Below are 20,494 nucleotides of genomic sequence, written 5' to 3'. Positions count from 1 at the left end.
TCCTCTACTACCACCCCTCACTCCGCTAGATCGTTCTGGTTACTTCTTGTAGGTCCCACTACAGAGTAAGAGTACTTAACGTAAAATAAACCAAGTATACTATTAAAAAGTTACAATAAATAAATATTAAAATACACCATTAAATAATATAAGGACATAAATAGTGTTATAAAAAATTAAATCATCTAAGAATAAACTTTACGCAAAATAAAAATAATAATAATATCCAAGACGACTGAGGCCGCCACAAGTGGCCTCAACCGAAACAAGTTGGGGTGTTCATATAACTGATATTTTCAGACAGGAGAATTTTTATGGAAACTATATTTAATCAGGAACAAAGAAACACTGATATGAAACACAAAACTGTTATATTTTGTATAACATGTCTTGTAAATACATATATAACTTGCATAAAATTGTAGGGAAAATAAGTCTAAAATTGACTTTTGCTTCAAGGCTGAGACACCATTTTTTTTTGTCAATAAATCTCACACTAGAGTCAGCCAGCGGAACTACGTGGTATGCAAATTTAAATTTGTGGACTGGAGCACTTTCGGTTGATTGGTATTCGGATAATCAATGCTTGTCTGTATGTATGTTCTCATATCTAAGGTGTTTGTCCCTTTTAACCCTTCCTTGTGGGTTAATCAAGCAATATTTAGTAGTAGACAAAATTATCTTTTGCAGATTTTTTTTCCTTCAGAAAAGCTGCTAAGCCTATACTCAGTAATCATCCAAATTAATTCTATGTTTCAATTTATTTTTGTCATTTAATTTACCTTCTTAAAGAGCTGTTACTCTTTATAACTGGACTATCATGCAAAGATGATTCAGGCTAAAAAGTTTGGTTTTTACAATCACAGCCCTGCAAAGCACTGTAATTAAAACTGTTAGAACAAAGAAAATTTTAAAGTTTTTTTTTATTTTGATTTAATGGCCTGGTTGCAATCTGATCATTTTGAAACCCTTTATATATACACACACACACACACACACATACACATACACACATACACACACATACACACACACGCATACATTAACTGAGTTCTCCATTTACAAGCTTTTGGTACAAGTTTTTTTTGTTAAAAAAACTTGTAATAGTTCAGTCTAAATAAAATCTTGAAGAAAAAAGTTTGCTGGGTTCGAAAATAATGTAAAGTTTAATAAAAGGTTGTTCTAAATGATTTATGATGGAAATAACTATTATCCTTGACCAAAAATTCTGACTCCATATGATCCACAAAAAAAAAAATACTAATGTTAACTGCTTCAAAAATAATATGTTTTAAATGGTACCGAAATGTCAGATTAAAATATTAATTATCTCTGATATTAAAATTCAATGGTAACTTACGACATATGGTACAACACAATAACTTTGTCCTTGGAATGACTACAATGTGGCAACTCACGTTTGCCTAATTATGGGCTATTTCTGATGACTGTTGTCAACTAATTTCTAGTAAAATTGTATGAAGAAAGGTTTCTGCATAGGCGTAGCCTGGATCACAGCTGTGAAATTGACTACAACTCACATTATAACATTTATTTATTTTCGAGCCATCGCCTGATCATGATCTTTCGGCACCACGTCCACACAGCAACTACTGGATGACCTGACTGTCTTCATCCATGATGGAGGGAGGTGGTCACGTTTCCTCCACAACCAGCCTCACACAAGCTTTAAATACATTGAACAATAACAACCAATCAGGGTAAAGATGCATACATGAAAAAGTTTACATATATATGACCAGAGACTTTCCCATATCTGTCTGATAATATATTTGTCCTAGAGTTCCCACACTTGGTAAGGGAACTACTGTCTCTCTCTCTCACTTTAGACCATCAGCTGCCTGTCTCTCACTTAGAGCATCGTCTGCCTCTCTATTTCTCACTCCAGAACTGATGTAATTTACCGTCACATTGCCTAATCATGATTTCAGACAAAGTAAAGAAAAATAAGTAATTATGACTAAAAACTTAACCAACCAGCAATTGAGGTAAAACCAACATTTAGTGTTTTTTTTTACCATTTAAATCATGGTTGGCTGATTTTAAACACAATGGTTTAAACCAAGTTTTTTTTCAAACTAAATGTTTTTTTAAATATATTTTTAATATATTATCTTAATAAATTTTAATGAAAGATCTAATTATATTCTAATAACAACAATGCTTTGCTCATTTAAGTTTCTTGTGATACAGGAACAAAGAATTATATACTAATCAAGATCTTATCATTTGAATTATCAGAATAAGTTGCAAATTATACCTAGCTAAATACTTCTAAAATTAAATTAATTAGTAAATTGTAGTCGAAAGTGTAATACAAACAAAAGAGGAAATATATAAATAAATTTACTATTTAAAATAATCCTATTTTGGGGGAAATCCTTGACTGAACTTTAAATTCCCTGTCTGTAAAAACACTCATTCTATGGAGAATCCGCTTTCTGTGGGAAAATACCGGTAAATATTTTACGTCGCGTCTTTTCCGCAAAGTAAAAATAAAATTGCGAAAATACCATTTTCCAACATTAGAGACGTTCCTGTATTTACTCTGAAAACAGCATTAATAAATTCCTACTCGTTTCTGAAAATCCCAATTTTTAGCTCACATTTCAATATCTGTGCGTTGCTGCTGCCGCTGCCATTAATTGTTTACCTGTGTTGGTTTGTGTGTTGGTTCTGAAGAACTTCAAATATTGTGAATGGTTGATTAGGCAAGGCCAGCTACATTAAAAATACTTTCAAACATTGAGGACGGTTGTTTGGGTTAGTATACTATAAAATATTTATCATGGTTGCATAGGAATTACCTAATCAACCGTTCACATGACTTTACAGAATTTTTAGTGTAACCTATGAATCGTTCGTTACTATGTGATTCAAAACACCACTTTAAATGAAATGTAAAAAAAAAACTTAATTCAATGATATTTGGACAAACAACCAACAGAAAATATAAACATTAATATTTCCCTAGAACTGCAATATGTCATCATATTAACTACTTTTATTATTTAAAAATACCATGGCTAAAGTTCTCCAAAATAAACACACAAACAGACTTGGGTAAACAATTAATGGCGAACAGTGGCAATGCACAGATATTGAAATGGGAAATACAACCTGGGATTTCTCAGAGACTAGTAGGAATTTATTAATGCTTTTTTCAGAGTAAATACAGGAACCCCTCTAGTGTTGGAAAATGGTATTTTCGAAATTTTATTTTTACTTTGCGGAAAAGCAGCGACGTAAGATATTTACTGAAATACCCTTTCGGGTCAAGTCCCAGACAGATGTGTAGATTTGCTGATTTGCTGGACTTCTATTCTTTAATGTTATAACTTCAATGGTTCAAAATATGTGTCCGAAAGAGGGTTGTGGAATGGTTTTCATTTGAACATGCTGAGAACCAAAATAACTAATATAATAAAAAACCTGGTTTAAAGCCAAAAAGACCTAGTTCAAACCAAAAAATACTGGTATTTTCCAACTGTGATTTACATAAAGTAAATTAACATAAAAACTTAAAAACATGAACTAATGTAAAATAGGGGCAAAACAACACATTGCTAACATATGACTACCTCTGAAACATTCACTCAGCCATTACTTACATTTAAATAGTAAACCTAAACAAATACTGAAAATGATCAAAAAATATATAAATTTATTTATGCTAAAATTATGTTCAGGGCCATATAAAACAATGCGAGTAGAGAAAACATGTATGTAGTAAAATTATTGGAATTGGTGCTTTTTTCTTTCTTCTCAAAATAAAGGTTACAGATGTATTAGTTGTGATAATAAAGTTAATGTAGTGATAATTTATTATTTATAAGATTTATATTTTTTTAAGTTAAATGACTTTGGAATGAGTTCTTGTTAGTAGAAAGAAGCTGTAAGGGAGCAGCTTTTGTTTGCAGAAAGAAGACGGAGATGGACCCAGTGCAGAGGATGCTCTTACCATCTTTAGAGACCAGTGGCAGCGTGAGTTGGGGGCACAGCCCCAGAAGAAAATGAATGATGCATTCGCTGGGGAGAAACTATCAGATAATAAAGCAGACACGTACATGGACAAGGTAAAGTCTAGGGATCGGTTGTAACACTGCATAACTCCTGCCCCTTGCTAATAATAACCATACTTTAGCTAACAATTTGTTAGGTTGCTTATATGATTTTCTTATTTAAGGGTTCATAATTATTTGATAATCATTTTTCATCTATTATGCATAGGTATTTAAGGTATATTTTATCCTAAAAAATCTGAATAATTATTCATTTTGATTAAATTTTACATTAAGTTCAATGTAATTATTTTTATTCTTCTAGTGTTATTTGTTGGTCAGTTAAATTAACATAAGTGTTAATTATGGTTGGACATTTTATGGTTTACAATACTACAAAATTCTAGTAGGTAGTAATTAAAAAATAAATAAAGACAGGGGCTTGACACCATGGCACCATTAGTTATTTTTCTTAATGTTTCCGTAAAGTGTGTTAGTGGAAAAACTGTCACATACACTGCAATGTAGTGGAATGTTGGCTGGACTCTATTTCTGCAGCCAGTCAGGACTAACTGTGCTGTGGGGTGATGTAACGCTCCATAATTTCATGGAATAACGTTCGTAATGTTGAAAACTGACCTTGAAACTGGAAGGAGCATATATTTTCCATATCTGGTCATGTATGTTCTGATTGGTTAGTTGGCTCATGGGCTGCCTCCCATTATTTTCACCTTTGAAAAGGAAAGTAGCTGCTTTGTTCAAGTAGTTGTTTTTTTATTGTCGTCCCTCGCGATTGTGTTGTCGGCAACTCACTTCAATTTTTATGAGACGATGAGACTGATAATTTGATGCCTGCTGGTCATGGTATTGGCACAGGTACAGTAAGTCCTCGGTTTACGTTGGGGTTACGTTCCTGAAAACCGCGATGTAAATAGAAACGACGCAAAATGAGCCATGTTTCATGCCACCGACTGGCCACGGCCCAAGGTCGGCCGGAAGCGCTGGCATACAGACGTGACAACGGGCAATTTTATCAGCAAATGACAACCGACAGCGTGGGAAACAAGTCCAACTAGTACTTCTCAGCTTAATAGAATGGTTATTTAACCAACTGCTTTATTACCTTTATTGATTGAAATATAAAAACAGATATATAGTACATACTGTACGTAAGAGCAGGAAGCGTCCCTCAATATGTATGATAAGATAAGGTGGTGAACGTGTAGCTTACGCTACATAGCATAAATTAACTACCGAAGGAAACAAAGAATTATAAACGAATTATATACGGTGTTTTGGTTAAAATAAAGATTTACTGTCATTGTAAACGACGTTATTGTGAATCGGTGACAACTTAAATTGAAACATGAGTACTCAAACATTAGCGACGTTAATCCGAAACGACGTAAATCGGTACGACGTAAATAGAGGACTTACTGTATCTGAAAAAGACCTGCAAGACTTATTGTTTTAAATATTTACTAGTTTAGGTTGAAAGGCAGCATTGTAAGGATATGATCCTTCATATAATAATACGTATTAAGTTTAGCACCTAATGATTTAAAGTAGGTCGTTTCATCGAGTTTATTACCCCAGGTCACTTTATCTTTTGTATCGGAGCCATGCGTGTGATTAGCTGCTGTGTACAATTATGCCTGCTTTATTATTACATCCTTTTGAAAGTTGAAATGATAATAAGCAATTATAAACCTTGACACTGTATTGGTTGTTTAAAATGCCTGCCATTTATGACACATAAAGTTTATTGATTTTCACTGTGAGTTGCAAACTTATTATAAAAAGAATCATCCTGTCATTATCATCATCAGCATTATACAAAACACTAAATTCCTTTTTACTAAACAGGCACATATTTAAATTTGAAGAACATCTGTTTGCATTTACACCTGTGATGGAGTAAGTTGGTTTTTCTCCCATGAAACATTCTAGACAAAAGCAAAAGTGAACTTAATTGATGAAAAAAAGGTGACTTTAGAACTTTGATTTGTTTGGCAAAATATGTGGGTTTGTGGCGATTGACAGGTTTGGAGGCTACCAAGGAGCTGTTGATGCGTGAGGGAATGTCTGTTGTACTTGTCGAGGTCCACGAGATGTTTTTTAATTGCTAGGTACTAACATAAACATAAACATAAAAAAAAAATCTTGACTTAAAAAAGTGCTTTAACATTAAAACATGCAAGTCATAATATTTAGCACAGTGTTTAGTGTTTATAGTGTTTCTCCACCCATCATGTATGAAAGGTATATTTCAGAAAAGTGAAGTCAGATAGGAAAGACAGGCATCATAACTCATGACTAGTGGCAAGGGAGGGGTTCAAGGTCATCATGGTTATCAGCTTGTGAAGGGGGAGATGAGTGAAGGGGAAGTTACCTGCTAAACATGAAGTCGCTCCCGTGTCACCAGGTTAGCTTATGCGAGCTGGGCGGTTTTGGTCTTTTGTGCATCATGTCATAAAATAGTTAGATAATAAACACTGTCACAGTTACAAAATCATCCTAACACTAAATAAATTTTTATGGAAATTTTTTTTTTTATAATTACATATTTAAATTAACCAAACTCAAAAGTGTGTAAAATAAGATTACAAGTGTATAAATGTGGGTTTCGGTGTATTTTATACTAAACATGTTTTCATGGACGAAAAAAAAATTGAACAAATGAATCTTTAACTTGTACAGTTAATATAGGTTTTTTTCATTATTTGTAAATGTTTGTTGTAGCATCAGGTATCAGGGGTGGTGTAGGGGTGCCAGTCGTATCAGGGTATTGGAAAATGGGGTTTTTGAACCGCCCCATAAATGAGTGTACATTGTGTGTGCTTGCAGGCCAAGACTTTATTCCTGCAGGGTGTGGAGAACGAGCGGAATCGGAAGTTCTACGAAGCGATACAGTGCTACCGGCGGGCTGTGCAGCTCGTCCCAGACATCGAGTTCCAGCTGTACGAAGCGAGCAAGCCGAAGATGAGGGAGCGACAGGATGCCACAACTGCTGAAGGTAGTTCGGTGGCATTGCTCGGTTTGCTACAGAGCTGAAGTGAATGCATCGATCCTTAGTAATGTACAAAAATATACCGTGTTTTATCGCATAATCTTCGCACGTGCGTAATCGTCGCAACCATATTTTAGGCTGTCAAAATTGGGATAAAAAACTTCTCGCGTAAACATCGCATTCTGTTTTTGGTCCCGCTAGTAGATGCCGAGCGCTTCGTGTAGGTATCTTTTCTGTATAAAACGATCTATTTTAATGTAGAAATAGTGTTGGGCCGATTCCTAAAATATACCGATTCCGATTCCATTTTGGATTCTTAAATTAAAGGGTCGATTCTTCGAATCCGATTCCGATTCCTTTTTTTTTATCTGACAATGTTCAACAGAGTAATATACTCAGAAAAAAATGTTGTTTATGTTTTTAAAAATGTAATTGCATTGTGTTCCATTAACTGTGCATAAATTAACATTATATACAGCTTATATAATGTTAAAAAGCATGTTCATTACCCTCAAGTTATGCTACCTTGAATTTCTAGAACAATTTGACCTTTTAGCCTTGCATATAGTTAGACGAAACACGTGTTCAAACACTGCCAATAATCAAAGATGTCATATGACTTAAATTGGAAATAATGTTATAACTTAACTAACTTTAGATACCTTACATTATCAACTCAATTTATTTATTGTAAAAAAAGAGGGTTTGTACGGTTAGGTTAAGAATTTTATTTTCAAGCACACCTAAATACAGTAAAACCTCCATTAACGAATATTCTATTTAACGAAAAACCCCACGCAACGAAATAAAATTTTGGTCCCGCCGAACCGCCATAAGATCAATGCTGTTTTAACCTCTAAATACCGAATTTTATTTGTTTCGAAATAGTGAAATTCCCTTTACAACAAACTGCCGCTTTTGAAAAACACGCAAAAATAAACATCTCCTACAAGACATCCACTAATTTTTTTGCATTCACTGCTAAAAAAATATGTGCGTATAACCGTAAAATAATATGCACCATCGCAGAAGACAAAAATAAACAAAGTATCATGGATAACACACGTCGTGTATATATTCCACACTGTTCAAAATGGCGGGTACATTTAGCGCTAGTAGCGGAAACCTCTCGTACCATCGCTCTGGCAAGACGAACAACTAGTATATTTTGCGTTTCTATGGTTAAAGATGCGCACACGCAAATATTGTTATCTATGGTGGACTACAATTTCCATTTTTTCAGTTTTCACTGTTGTTTATTTACTTCCACACGTAGTTACGGAAATCAACACGGTACTAATGTAAAATGAATTCTAATCCTAAAAAGCGGTGACAGATTGACGTTAAAATAAAATTAGAAATTATAAATGCTGTTGATGAAGGTAGAAAAAAAAGTGATATAGATAAACGTTTCGACATCCCGGCGTCTACACTTTTGACCATATTATCCAACCGGGAACAGATCGAAAACAACGCTTCTCTGGTAGGAACAAATCGAAAACGTGTGGAAGTATGTATAAATTATGATTTGGACAAGATACTTTTAAACTGGCTAATGGAGGCTAGGGCATTTAACATCAACGTCTCTAGGCCGATTTTACAAGAAAAGGCACGCCAGGAAGCACTGGGGATGGGAATTGATAATTTCCAAGCATCAAATGGTTGGCCATTAAACAAGTGTATTCTATGTACTTTTTCATGTTTAATTCCGCATATCGTATTAAACAGTCAGAAAGACAGTTCTAGCCATTTATGTGAAGCTTTATGATGACTAGAAATATATCGTGCGAAACCTCCATTTAACAAACCCCTTTACAACAAACACAACAAATTTTGGTCCCTTGAGATTTGTTAAATAGAGGTTTCACTGTAATGATCCAAATAAAATGACAATATAACCTCGTTTTTACATATTTCAAGGGACCAGGGCCAAAAATAAATAAAAAGAGGGAAATGTAAAAATAAAACTTTATTATCTCATTATGATGGAAACAAATATGCACCACACTAAAATAAAATAACAGAGATGCTTACTTTTTAATTAGGGATGGGACGATTCCAAAATTTTCGATTCCGATACCCGATTATCGATTCCTTAAAAAATCCTTCGATTCTCGATACTCGATACTCACCTAGTTAACTTAATATTAAATAATTCAAATTCTATTTGCGACATTTTTTTTTTTCAGCTTTCAATACATATATGATGTAGCATACATCATAAATTCATATTTATCAAATTTGAGTACACAACTAAGTTATTAACATTAACTCATATAAATGTTTACATTATTAGAAGTTAATGGCTAATATGTCAAAGGGGTCAAACTAATCTAAAATTTGTTTTGTAATACGTAATAAACTATAAAAAAACATTTTAAGCTTTCCTTGAGCAGTATAAATTATTTTCGTTCATACAACTTGCCTAACTTAGAGAAGGGTACAAATTAACTAAAAAATTTGTAAAATGAAACAGTAACAAAACTAAGCAACAACTAGAGAACTAGCAAATAAAAGTGTTGTACTTGATTGTGGTATTTCGGCGGTAAGTTACATTTAAGAAACACAAATTCATTCGTTGTTATTTCGGCGTTGTGGTAACGACCCAACAAAATCTATAAAACACTGACCAACTAATCATCATTGTCACACCATTCGAAAATGAATGTTTGTTTACATTTTTCCGCTTTTTGGCGCGATTTAAAATGCTTGTGCTGCCCCGTACGGCCGGGTGACGAAGTAGCCTGGTTCGCCCGATAATCTGCTTGATACTACGACGCTGTTCCAACTATATGCCAGCGCCCCCGGCTGACGTGGTATGGCCACTCACATAAGGCTGTTCCAAACACTGTTCACCCAATCATCTGCTTGCTTTTGTATTTATTTGGTGTCGCTGTTCCAAGCTGACGCCAGTGCCCCGAGCGGTGTGCGTGGACTTTAAAACTTCGCCTGTTTGTCTTATCTATCCAAACATTATGCCGGAAAGGAAAATAAACGCCGTAGTTTTGCGTATTTTTACAGTATATTTTTGGGTTTAACATTATAACGTGAGCGCGTGTAAGCTTTTGTTTGCTTTAGTGCATTTATGATTAATGTTCAGTAGCGGCCATGTTGCGGTGTTTGTTTACCAGTGACGAGACAAATCTTTTACCCAGTATTTAAATTTCCCGTAAAAACATTGCGATTTCGCGTTTTAATACTAAATTTCGTGAAGAAACGCTGTGTTGTGGCGATTTCGGGTAAAAACTGTATTTTACGGTGATTTCGCGTTTATCGTCGTTTAATCGCGATCGCGAAAAGAACAGGCCCCTTCTAATACGCAGTGATAATTTTTTTATAAATAATTTTTGTACTCTGACTTGTGTATAACATCGACCCAAGTTTTAGATATTGTTTATTTGTGGAAATATGACTGTTATATATGCATCTAGTCAGTCATAACCCCACTCAAAGAGTTGTTAAATAATTGTATCTGACAGATTTGCAATGTTGTGAAATGGTTTTTTTTGCTACATGCGGGAATAGACTTTTATCATTGATTCTCGATTATCGATTATTTAAGTAGAATCGGTAGGTATTGATGAAATTGGGAATCAGTTTTCTCATCCCTATTTTTAATATATTAACTAGAACTTAATTATCTGACTTGGTGAAAAGAATAAATCCATCCAGTCTTGCAGTTCTTCACAACCGTTAAGAGAAAATAAATTTTCGGTTCTTGAGTAATAAAGATCTGTGGATGTTTAAGCATCTCAAAATTTCCACATTTTATGGTGAGATTTCGTACACAAAATATTTAAACTATTAAAATAATCGCGTGTTAACATTTAATTAATTTCAGAAATTTATCAGAAACAATTCTGTTGAACTAACACAACTACTTTCAAAAGATCGTTTATGTTTAGTAATAAACATTTACGAACGTTTCAGCAGAAATGTTTGGAAATTCAGATTTGCCAATTGCCTTTCCAAAATATTTCTAATGTAAAACGAGCATCGCTAAACACGCACAAGAATGCTGTTTAACAGAAATTTGGTTATGTTGCTTTAAATTTATTTTAATATGGTTGCAGTAATCCACTGTGAATTTTAGTAACATCTCGTTAAAATATTATTTTATTTATAATTCTTTAAAGTTTTATGTGCAGAGATGTGAAACATCTTAATTTTCACGTTCACGTCACCAAAGATGTGGTTCATGGCCGTATGGTTTACCATGGCAGGCAGCACAAACAAAAAACTAGGTTGTTTACAATGGCAAACATAGATGCCATGATCAAATAGTTAACGTTTAGTAAAAAAAAATATACATTATTTTCTTTAATCATTGATGGTTTTGTCTAATTAGTTTTGAAGGTTTACTATTAAATGCAGTGCTTCTATTACAAAATTTCCGAAATATGCTTTCGCTTAAAGCGGGAAAGTAGATAATGAATTTGTGCTGTAGGGTAAATGGCGGTGCAAATAAATAAATACTTTAATCACCGAAATTGGTAAGTATCAGTTCCGTAAAAAAGATTTTATTATGTAGTTTAAAAATTATAATTGCATACATTTTAATATTTTCTTACGTTGCGTAGGAGATGTATTTTGCAAACTTACTAAAACAATGCAGGAATGGGTCATGGTCAATTCCAAAACCATTGTATTCTGAATCCCGCGATTATGGTGGAATCAGTGGTACTGACCGATTCCGGAATCGGAATCGACCCATCACTAAGTAGAAATCTAATATTTATTCGGTCATTACCACTTACTAAATTAACGGAAAAATACAAAGTTGTTTGACGTGTAGATAACGGTATTTCCTTTATCTGATTGTGTTACCGCGGCGTACCGCTTTTATAAATGTAGCCAGCGCATCATTCATGTTTGGTTATGTTGCTTCCCGTATAGAGCGCGCGCACGTAGTCGAATATCGATATCTCGCCGATTGGATGCAACGCGCGCTCTCTGTCAGGTGCCGAGTTAACTACAGTCAAACCTCTCTGAAATGATCCCTCACGGTTCCCAGGAATAGGGTCGTAATAGATAGGGGGTCGTAATAGATGTTTTACGAAATTTCCAGTTGATTTCAACCCCCCTCCCTCCCAAACCGCTACTCGCTAAGAAACCAGCCGTACAATGGCAGGATGCTGTCACTCACAATGCTAGACGGCTTTGCTTTAAACCCACTTCAACCTTCATGACAAGTCCGTCGCCATACAGGCCACCTCTAAAGAAAATATGTCAAAAGACAGTTTATTTTTACTGGTTAGTTTACATGTACGATTTCTTGCTTGCCGTAGTTAAATACACTAGAACCCCGATGTCACGAACCCCAGATTAAACGAAGCAGTGATTTTACGAATACATTCTCGGGAACCGTCAAAAAATTGTACATTTTGACCAACATGTGAAAATTAGAAAAAAATGAGGAAAAAAAAAAACGAAATGAAAGATCATTAAAATCTGTTAATTTTAACACACGGCGTATTTTTGTGTTGGGTTTAATACTTCCAATAATGTTCATGTAAGAATAACAAAAAAAAAATATAATGGGACATTTCCTTTAAAAATATGGCAGCGGTAGTTTCTACAACGGAGTGGGCGCACACGAAGCTCACCCGGCTGGCTGGCGGCAGCGGCTTCATGACGCATAAACTCACTCCTCCCTCCCCTCGGTAACATTCTTCAAGGCTAGCTTATCCCTCCCAGACACACAAACCATCTAGAGTACTAGAGTCCTCCCTTATAACACCCCAACTTCGCTCCCCTTTGAAAAACCTTCAGTGAGAAAATGCTCTTTTCACCCTCCCTTTTCCCGTAAAATTCGGCTTTTATGAATGGGGTACTAAAGCGGTGAGGGAGGGGTAAGAGCGTTGTAAATAGTTTCGGACCCCCCCTCCCCAACAAACATGCCCAAAAAAAATTATGTCAAAATATGTCACTTTTCACACCAAGTTCGAGTTCAGTCATCTCTGGCAAGGAATTTACAAGCTTTCAAACTTAAATATAAATGTATTTTAATAGCAAGGGTCCTATGAAAAGGAATATACCAAATAAAATCAAGCTACTGTCACCAAACAAACATAAAATGGCCCAATGCGTGGTCGCTTCGTTATTGCTCGCGCGAGAGGCGAGACGTGGAATGTTAGAAGAAAGATAAATGCGGGGGAGACAGACGGCAGCCAGTGTTTTTCCTGCGTGGGGAATAAGTGGCGTAGCCTTTTTTTTTATGCTGGGTGAAGCGACCTTTTTTCAACCCACGGGAAAAGATAATTGCTTGAGCTGTCAAAATAAACATCACTGCGGCAGTTAAAACAAGTCGAGGTGGGCGGGCATCCAGTCGGTCGCTGTTAATGAAAACAACTGGCGGGTCAGTGTTGTGCCCTGTTTTGAGGACACATAAAGATTTAATCAATTTGCTGAAAGTTTTAATATATGTTTGCTCTCCTCGTTAAAATGAAGCAGATAACGTGATTGTTAACAAGTACAAGCAGCATCCGAGATCGGCTGCAGCGCACGGTACGGGGAGAGGGTGAGAAAGGGCGAGCGAGCGGCCGACTACTATGTTCACTCGCTGCGGCCGGAGGGTTTTTCCTGCGTTGCATTAATAGTAATTAATATTTAATGATATTTTATTTATTTAGTCATAATACACAAAATCGGGGGGGAAAAGAAGAAAAAACCTGCATAAGTCATCAACAATAGTTCACAAATTCAAGCCAGAAAATATACCAAATCGGACTTCAAAAACTAAGCAAACATTGTCAACTAGACACCTGCGAGTACTCGAAATTCGAGTTTCGAGTCGAGTTTTTTAGTAATACTCGAACTCGAGCTCGTGGCTTTTCAACAACTCGAAATTCGAGCGAGCTTTTCTTGCACTCTACCTATAGAAAAAAAAAGACTCTCATTATAAGGGAATAAAAGTCTTACAACACTATTATCCTTTACTTTATAATGTAACATGATCGACCGTATACATGAACACATCATTTTTACGTACCCGGGATTTACGAATTTCCGTGATGAATTTTTTTTACTTCTATAATTTTCCACATAGTTTTAATGTATCACTTTACTGCTTTATGCGGAAGTATTTCCCGCTTTATGCGGAAACATTTCCCGCATTTTACTGTAAAAAGCGTTTAAATTGTCCGGGGTCTCATCATTTACGCCATAAAATGTGTGATATAAAGTCCCGTTTAAAATTTTTATGAAAGTTCCTGCCAGTAATGGCGCACGTAAATATAAATATGAAGAAAAGACAAATGAACAACAACTTACGAAGAAATATGGATGATGTACCATAACTACAGTACAATTCCAATAGTTATCTTAAGATAATTACCATAAAAAGAACTAAAGATTCTTTGTGGATACCATAACTACTGCAGAAGCATGATAGTTACCACATTTGCACTATAGTTGCCGTAATAACCGAGATGTGTATTTACCGTGATGGTAATGTATTTATTTAGGACATATTAAAAAAAAAGGATGTTAAATCTTGATATGTACGGTTGGCACATGTTGCTAAGAAATAATGCGATCTGAAAGAATGCAGTACTACTACGAAAAGTGAAAAGGGTACTCGTGGATTTTTAGGTTATGGCAGTCTCTTTCGTTTTTCAGTAATATCGGCCGAAAATTAACAAGAGTATTGGAAGTTGGCAGAAATGCCGATTCAACTAAATATTGGCAAAATCGGCTTCTTCAGTACAGCTCTACATTTAATGACATGAGTAAACATATTTCAGACTACAGGACATTGAAAAAGACTTTAATTTCCATGTAGGTTTATTGTGCGTAAGTTTTTTTTGCAAGTGTAAATTGAATTAAGTAAAATGCTTCTATTTTTATTACTTTAAATTGATTAAACTTAATGACAAGTTACAGATATTTGACACTAATTTTGAGGTTAAACAATTTGGTATATATTTAGAGTAACGGTATATGCGAAAAAAAATGCTAAAAATCCGAAAATACTTTTATTCTATGCTCTTTCACTTCCTCTTTTCAAATCAACCGGCGGAGATAAGAAATTCCAAATACTTTAGGAGATATAGAATTTTTTAATTTTGCAATACAACACCTGTACAACCATTAGACCGACGCCATTTTTGTTATTTTGCCGTGTGTTCGTGAATGCGTAATAAATAAAATGGTCGATTAGGTCAGGTCAGTTACATTATTAATACTTTCAAACTAAGCGGACATAAAAAATAATGTGAATTAATTTCAATGGTTCTTTAGTTTTAAAGTATTTATAATGTAACTGACCTGACCTAACAAACCCGGACAATATCTAAATAAAAAATAAGACTTTAAAATTAGAAACGTTAAAAACCCACCTAAGTTGGAGGCGGGTACATTTCCTTTGCCATTAGAAGGAAATGATGTAGTCGTTCACCTACGTCGCGATACCTCCGACGGATTAATAAATAAATAAATAATCACGTATTGGTTCATTTGAATACTGGCCAATCACGGAACTGTCACGTGACAAAATTGTCCAATAAGAAACATAATAGATACTCGTAAACCAGAAACAATGGTAATCGCCGCATGAATACCCAGGTATTGTGATGAAAATTAAAAAATTCGATAATCTAAAGTATTTGGAATTTCTTATCTCCGCCGGTTGATTTGAAAAGAGGAAGTGAAAGAGCATAGAATAAAAGTATTTTCGGAATTTTAGCATTTTTTTTCCGCATATACCGCGACTCTACATATTTACCAACAATTTTACTAAAGCATTCCAGCCACACAGGTTGCCAGCGAGAGATGCTTCTCATCTGCTGTAAACACCATCTTCAATCGTAGAGCTAATTTAACTCCTGAACATGCAGAACAAATTATTTTTCTGCATGATAGATTGAAGAACAGAATTTAATACTCTATGACAATCTCTCTCAGAATTTTTGTGCCGAAAAGTGGAAATGTTGAAACAATGTGAATGTACTTTTCAAACAACATGATTTTTGGTGTTCAGTTAGTTGAAGCTCAGTAAGGACTCCAGAAAAATTGACAAGGATGAAATTATTCCAAAGTTATGTTACATTTACACAAACATATACGTACTTGTAAACTGTGGTTATGTTAGTTGGATGATATCAGTTACTAATGAACCAATGGAAACAGGTTAGATTCAATGGAAAACATGTTTTTTTTTCCTAGCAGTGCAAATTATAAAAGCACTCTGTAAATAGTTACCCAAAATTAATAAGCCCACTTCATTTTAATACTTTATTCAAACATTATACCTACTAAGTTTAAGGTAAAAATAATTTCCCAAAAGTGTAACTGTATCACAAAAGCTCAAGCTTCGAGAACTTTCAAGTAGGCTCGCTCGAGCTTGGCTCAAAGTAAAATTCTTAGGCTCGCAGACCTCTAATGTAGGTCTATCTATTTAGTAGGCTAACAATGATAATGGTTTCTTTTTTTATTTCCATATTTTTCTCAAAAGTTCTCACATTTTATTACTCCATCACAGTAAATTTATGTGCAATAAACTGAAAAAAAAAACTCGAACTCGACTCGATACTCACGAGTATTTTAGCAAACTCGCTCGAGCTCGACTCGAAGTGAAAATCTTCTGCTCGCAGAAGCCTATTGTCAACCAATAGTAATCAAAATCAAGAGAAATCCAGCAGGTAGTTTTGCCTTAACTGCGTACCACACTAGACACTCGCAAAAAGCTAAACGTAAACACGTTGCCACAAAAACCTTTATCTGCACCCTGCCGGCAAAGGGACGTGGAATGGGGGTTGTTAAGTGCTGACAGCGGTCGACAGGAAGTGGTATATATTTTTAGATATGCGCTGCCTAAGGCAGTACAGCACTCGGCAAGAGAAACGCAGTAACACGCTACTCATCACAAAAAACTTATTTTCTGTCTGATTTTCTTCGGATTTTCGGCAATTTTTTCACGGTTCCTCGAAATCGGGTTGTAATAGAGAGGTGGTCGCAATAAATGGGGTCGCAACAAAAAGGTTTTACTGTACATTAGATAGCCCACATTTTTTTGTGGCAAGTGTGTACTACGACACGTTAGTTCACGTCAGATTCAAGTGGCTTGCGTTCGCGTTAGAGTTCTGGTTTTTCTATTTAAAGTTGAAGAAAGGTTTTTGTTTAAGGAATTATTATTATAGATTGTTTGGCGTGCTCTTGTATACTCCACCTTTTTTTAAATAAACATACTTTCCATGAACAGGTTTTGTTTTTATGAATAACTTTACCTAACAAAAAATTTTTTTCCAGTATAATCGTCGCACCCCTACTTTTCAAACTTGATTTTAGAATAAAATGTGCGACAATTATACGAAAAAACACGGTACTCAACACTGTTGTGCAAGCATTAGTAAAGAGATGTTAAAAAGCTGCATTTTTATCATGCAGGTTAGGGCAAGGAGTTTTCTCTTCAAAAATTAAATTAATTTGAATATTTGTTTAGACATTCCCAGTAGTGTTATGTCGCTCATGCCATCTCTCAGCTGCAGGTTTCGTAAACAAGCAGCTGTGACATTTTACTAGTGGATTTATAGCAGAAAACTAAGGAATTGGAGCAGGAATTGAAGAATTAAATCCTGGATTTCGTGATTGAAATTGAAATGGGAATCTGTGAAGAACTTGCCACCTTTTTTTGTGAAATAATAAGTGAATAATTAGTTGTAAAAATAATGCCAGAATTTAAAATTGTTGATATTTGGATTTTTTAAATTTTTTCCCCCTACAGAACATAAAAAGGTCACTTCATTTTACAATATGAAGAATTTTCTTATGTTTATTAAAAATATTTGTGAATGTTAAATAATGTAATGCTATGGTGGTTTTTGCTACTTGTTGAAAGATATAGGTACGTACATACACAAATGTAAAGGATGAAATAAATTGGTGCAGCAACCAGACGTTGTGTTCCTTGTTGTCAGAAGAGCTGGAGACAAGCCTGGAGCACGGCAGCGACGGTAACGCCAGCACCGACGAGGAGGATGAGGAGGAGGAGGGGAAGGATGGCTCCCTCCTGTCCCGTCTGCTGCGCATCTTCAGTCGCTGCCGGTGCACTTGCATCCCACAGACAGAACAGAAGGTAGTTTCTGCTCATCGCTAGAGATGGTGATTTATAGCATTAAAAATAATAACATTTAGCATTTTGAATTTGAAATTTAGCATTTTGTAGCGTTTTTAAAAACAAGATTTAGCCAATTCTCTCATTTTACATTACTGGAGAAAAGTATATTTTTAAAAAGCATTAAATAATACACACATTAATTATTAACAACCACAGAAATAAAGATCTAGCACAACTACAAAGATAGCCTATCTTGGCAGGTTTCCAAACAACTTTTTAGCACTTATGAGTGCAATAAATTGAATACATAAAATTACAATAAATATTTTTTAGCCGTGTTCATGGCCATAGTTGATGTAGAGTGCACAAATAATATTGAAACTCGGTTTTTCTTTTTTTCAATTTTCTCCTTTTGGTTTTCGATCATGCCAGAAACAGTTGCTTGCCGTTTTACCGACTATTTTTCTTCATCCCATTTATCGGTGAATCTTTTTTTGCAGCCTGATGTCCCTCAGATTTAATGTGTTTTTCAAGTACATCTTTTTTTTTCCACTCCAGACGGCGATTACATAAATTGCACATTAAAATATTCGTATCACTTTCGTAGAACTGTTCACTTTTGTATATTCATTTATGCGATCGCGAATGGAAATTACGTTTCGTCCCATTTTTACCACGAGAAATAACAGTATACAACACATTCACGAGTATACGCACGTACAGTAGAACCCCGATTATCCGTGTTAATGAAGGGGACGAGTGAGTCGGATAATCGAAAATCGCGGTTAGCCGAGTCATGCTTGCCTCAAAGGTCATTAGCCCACAGACAGCCATCTGTGGACATTCGGAGATTACATATATACACATGCTTTGTGTGTGTGTGCGTTGTTGACATAGAAGCGGACTGCTTAGTGCTGGGCAGCAGTGGTTTTTAAGTCTTTCGTGTGCGGAGACGTGGGCACGCGAGTCGTTGTTGCACCGAGGTGTGTGACTAGCCGCCCGCCAGTCCGAGGGCCCAAGACAGCTGATAGCTGCCAAGGTCACGCATTCTTTTCATCGCCCGTAAGCGACGCTGCCACACTTAGCTCATTGCTCTGTTGTCAGTAACACCATCGGGCTGGTTATTGTTTTACAGAACGACTGCCTTCAAAATTCTTTTCGAGATAAGATTTTTCATACCAGTGCATTGAGACTTGATTTCATGGTTTTGAAACGGTGTCTCTGTCTCGTATAATTCACGGTGTTTTATCCCCCTTTATTTATATGAATTTTAAATGTTAGATTTTTTATTTTTAGCTTGCTGAACGTGGACTTAGTGCAAAAACGACCTATTATGACTTAGTGTTGCAGATGGGTCGGAAATCTTATAACGACCACCTCTCTATAACGACCCTAATCTCGGGAACCGTGAGGGGTCGTTATATCTATTCTCCGTTCACTCTTAGCTGAGTTTTGAAATAAACAAACACCATCGTATCACTGCGCCGCGTCAGCCAGTGATAGGCTGAATTTATCTTGCGTGCCAAGCACTAGTTGCAACACACACACTTCCGTACAGTCGGTGCTCATAAAATAACGGAGAAGTAATATAACAGGAAAATGGTTCTTCTGTCAAGCCTAGGTTTTTAAAAAATTTGCGTCTGCTGTGATAAAATTACGCCACTTAATGGTACACCTTTTCTGTTGAAACTATTCAAACAAACAAGCGTCCAAGCTGCTAAATGTGGATTCTTTCATCGTCTTGCGTTTATTTAATCCACTTGAAGTGTCAGCCTGTGAAGCAAACTGAAGGATTTTTTCGCGATTTTTTTATGATGTCGCGCACTGTTGTGTTACCGACATCAAACTCAGTCGCAAGTTTGCAATCGTTTCTCCACTCTGAAATCTTTCTATAGTTTTTGTTTTGCTGTCGATGGACAGTACCACTCGCTTTCTTTTCTGTTCATTTGATGACATGATGAAATGTTGCCCTCAACACTTCCGCACAACACAACGGTATAATCCGTCGGAATGCAGATCACTGTTACAATACATAAAATTATCACCACCTTCACGCTTCAACAACGTACACTAATGGAATGGACTGTCTCCATGCGCCGGGTAATCTCTGTGGCACTGCGCCGTGCTGCGCGCGGCAGTGTACAGTCCGGTCATGCGGACGTGGAATCGCGCACCAGTGTATAATCTATTCACGTAACATTGAACACAAAAATATTATGTACATACGTATGTATGTACTAGTATTTTTTAAAAACTTTCTGTGTATATAAACGTAACTGAGTCAAAGTACTTTGACCAACATACATTTTGCAAAGTATTTTAACATTTACATACATTTTGAATCATTGGTTATATGTAACTAAAAAATTGGACTTTATGGACATAAATCGCGGTTAATCCGCGAAT

At 35.5% G+C, this 20,494-nt stretch overlaps 1 protein-coding gene across 2 annotated transcripts in view; it reads left to right on the top strand.

Moving 5' to 3' along the window:
- LOC134543178 (F-box only protein 9) overlaps nucleotides 1–20,494 on the top strand; it is a 49,035-nt gene that overhangs the window by 15,437 nt on the left and 13,104 nt on the right. The window contains exons 3-5 of one of the 2 annotated variants that reach the window (XM_063388069.1): nucleotides 3,942–4,097; nucleotides 6,870–7,038; nucleotides 17,952–18,106. In XM_063388069.1, the coding sequence (XP_063244139.1) occupies nucleotides 3,942–4,097; nucleotides 6,870–7,038; nucleotides 17,952–18,106 (480 nt within the window). Of the gene's footprint in view, nucleotides 1–3,941; nucleotides 4,098–6,869; nucleotides 7,039–17,948; nucleotides 18,107–20,494 lie in introns of both variants that reach the window. The other variant, XM_063388068.1, reaches the window with a different exon arrangement.

The sequence above is a fragment of the Bacillus rossius genome (genome assembly GCF_032445375.1).
Source record: "Bacillus rossius redtenbacheri isolate Brsri chromosome 9 unlocalized genomic scaffold, Brsri_v3 Brsri_v3_scf9_2, whole genome shotgun sequence".
Classification (NCBI taxonomy): domain Eukaryota; kingdom Metazoa; phylum Arthropoda; class Insecta; order Phasmatodea; family Bacillidae; genus Bacillus; species Bacillus rossius.
The sequence above is the reverse complement of the archived record's forward strand: the minus strand, read 5'-3'. Positions and strand labels throughout refer to the sequence as shown.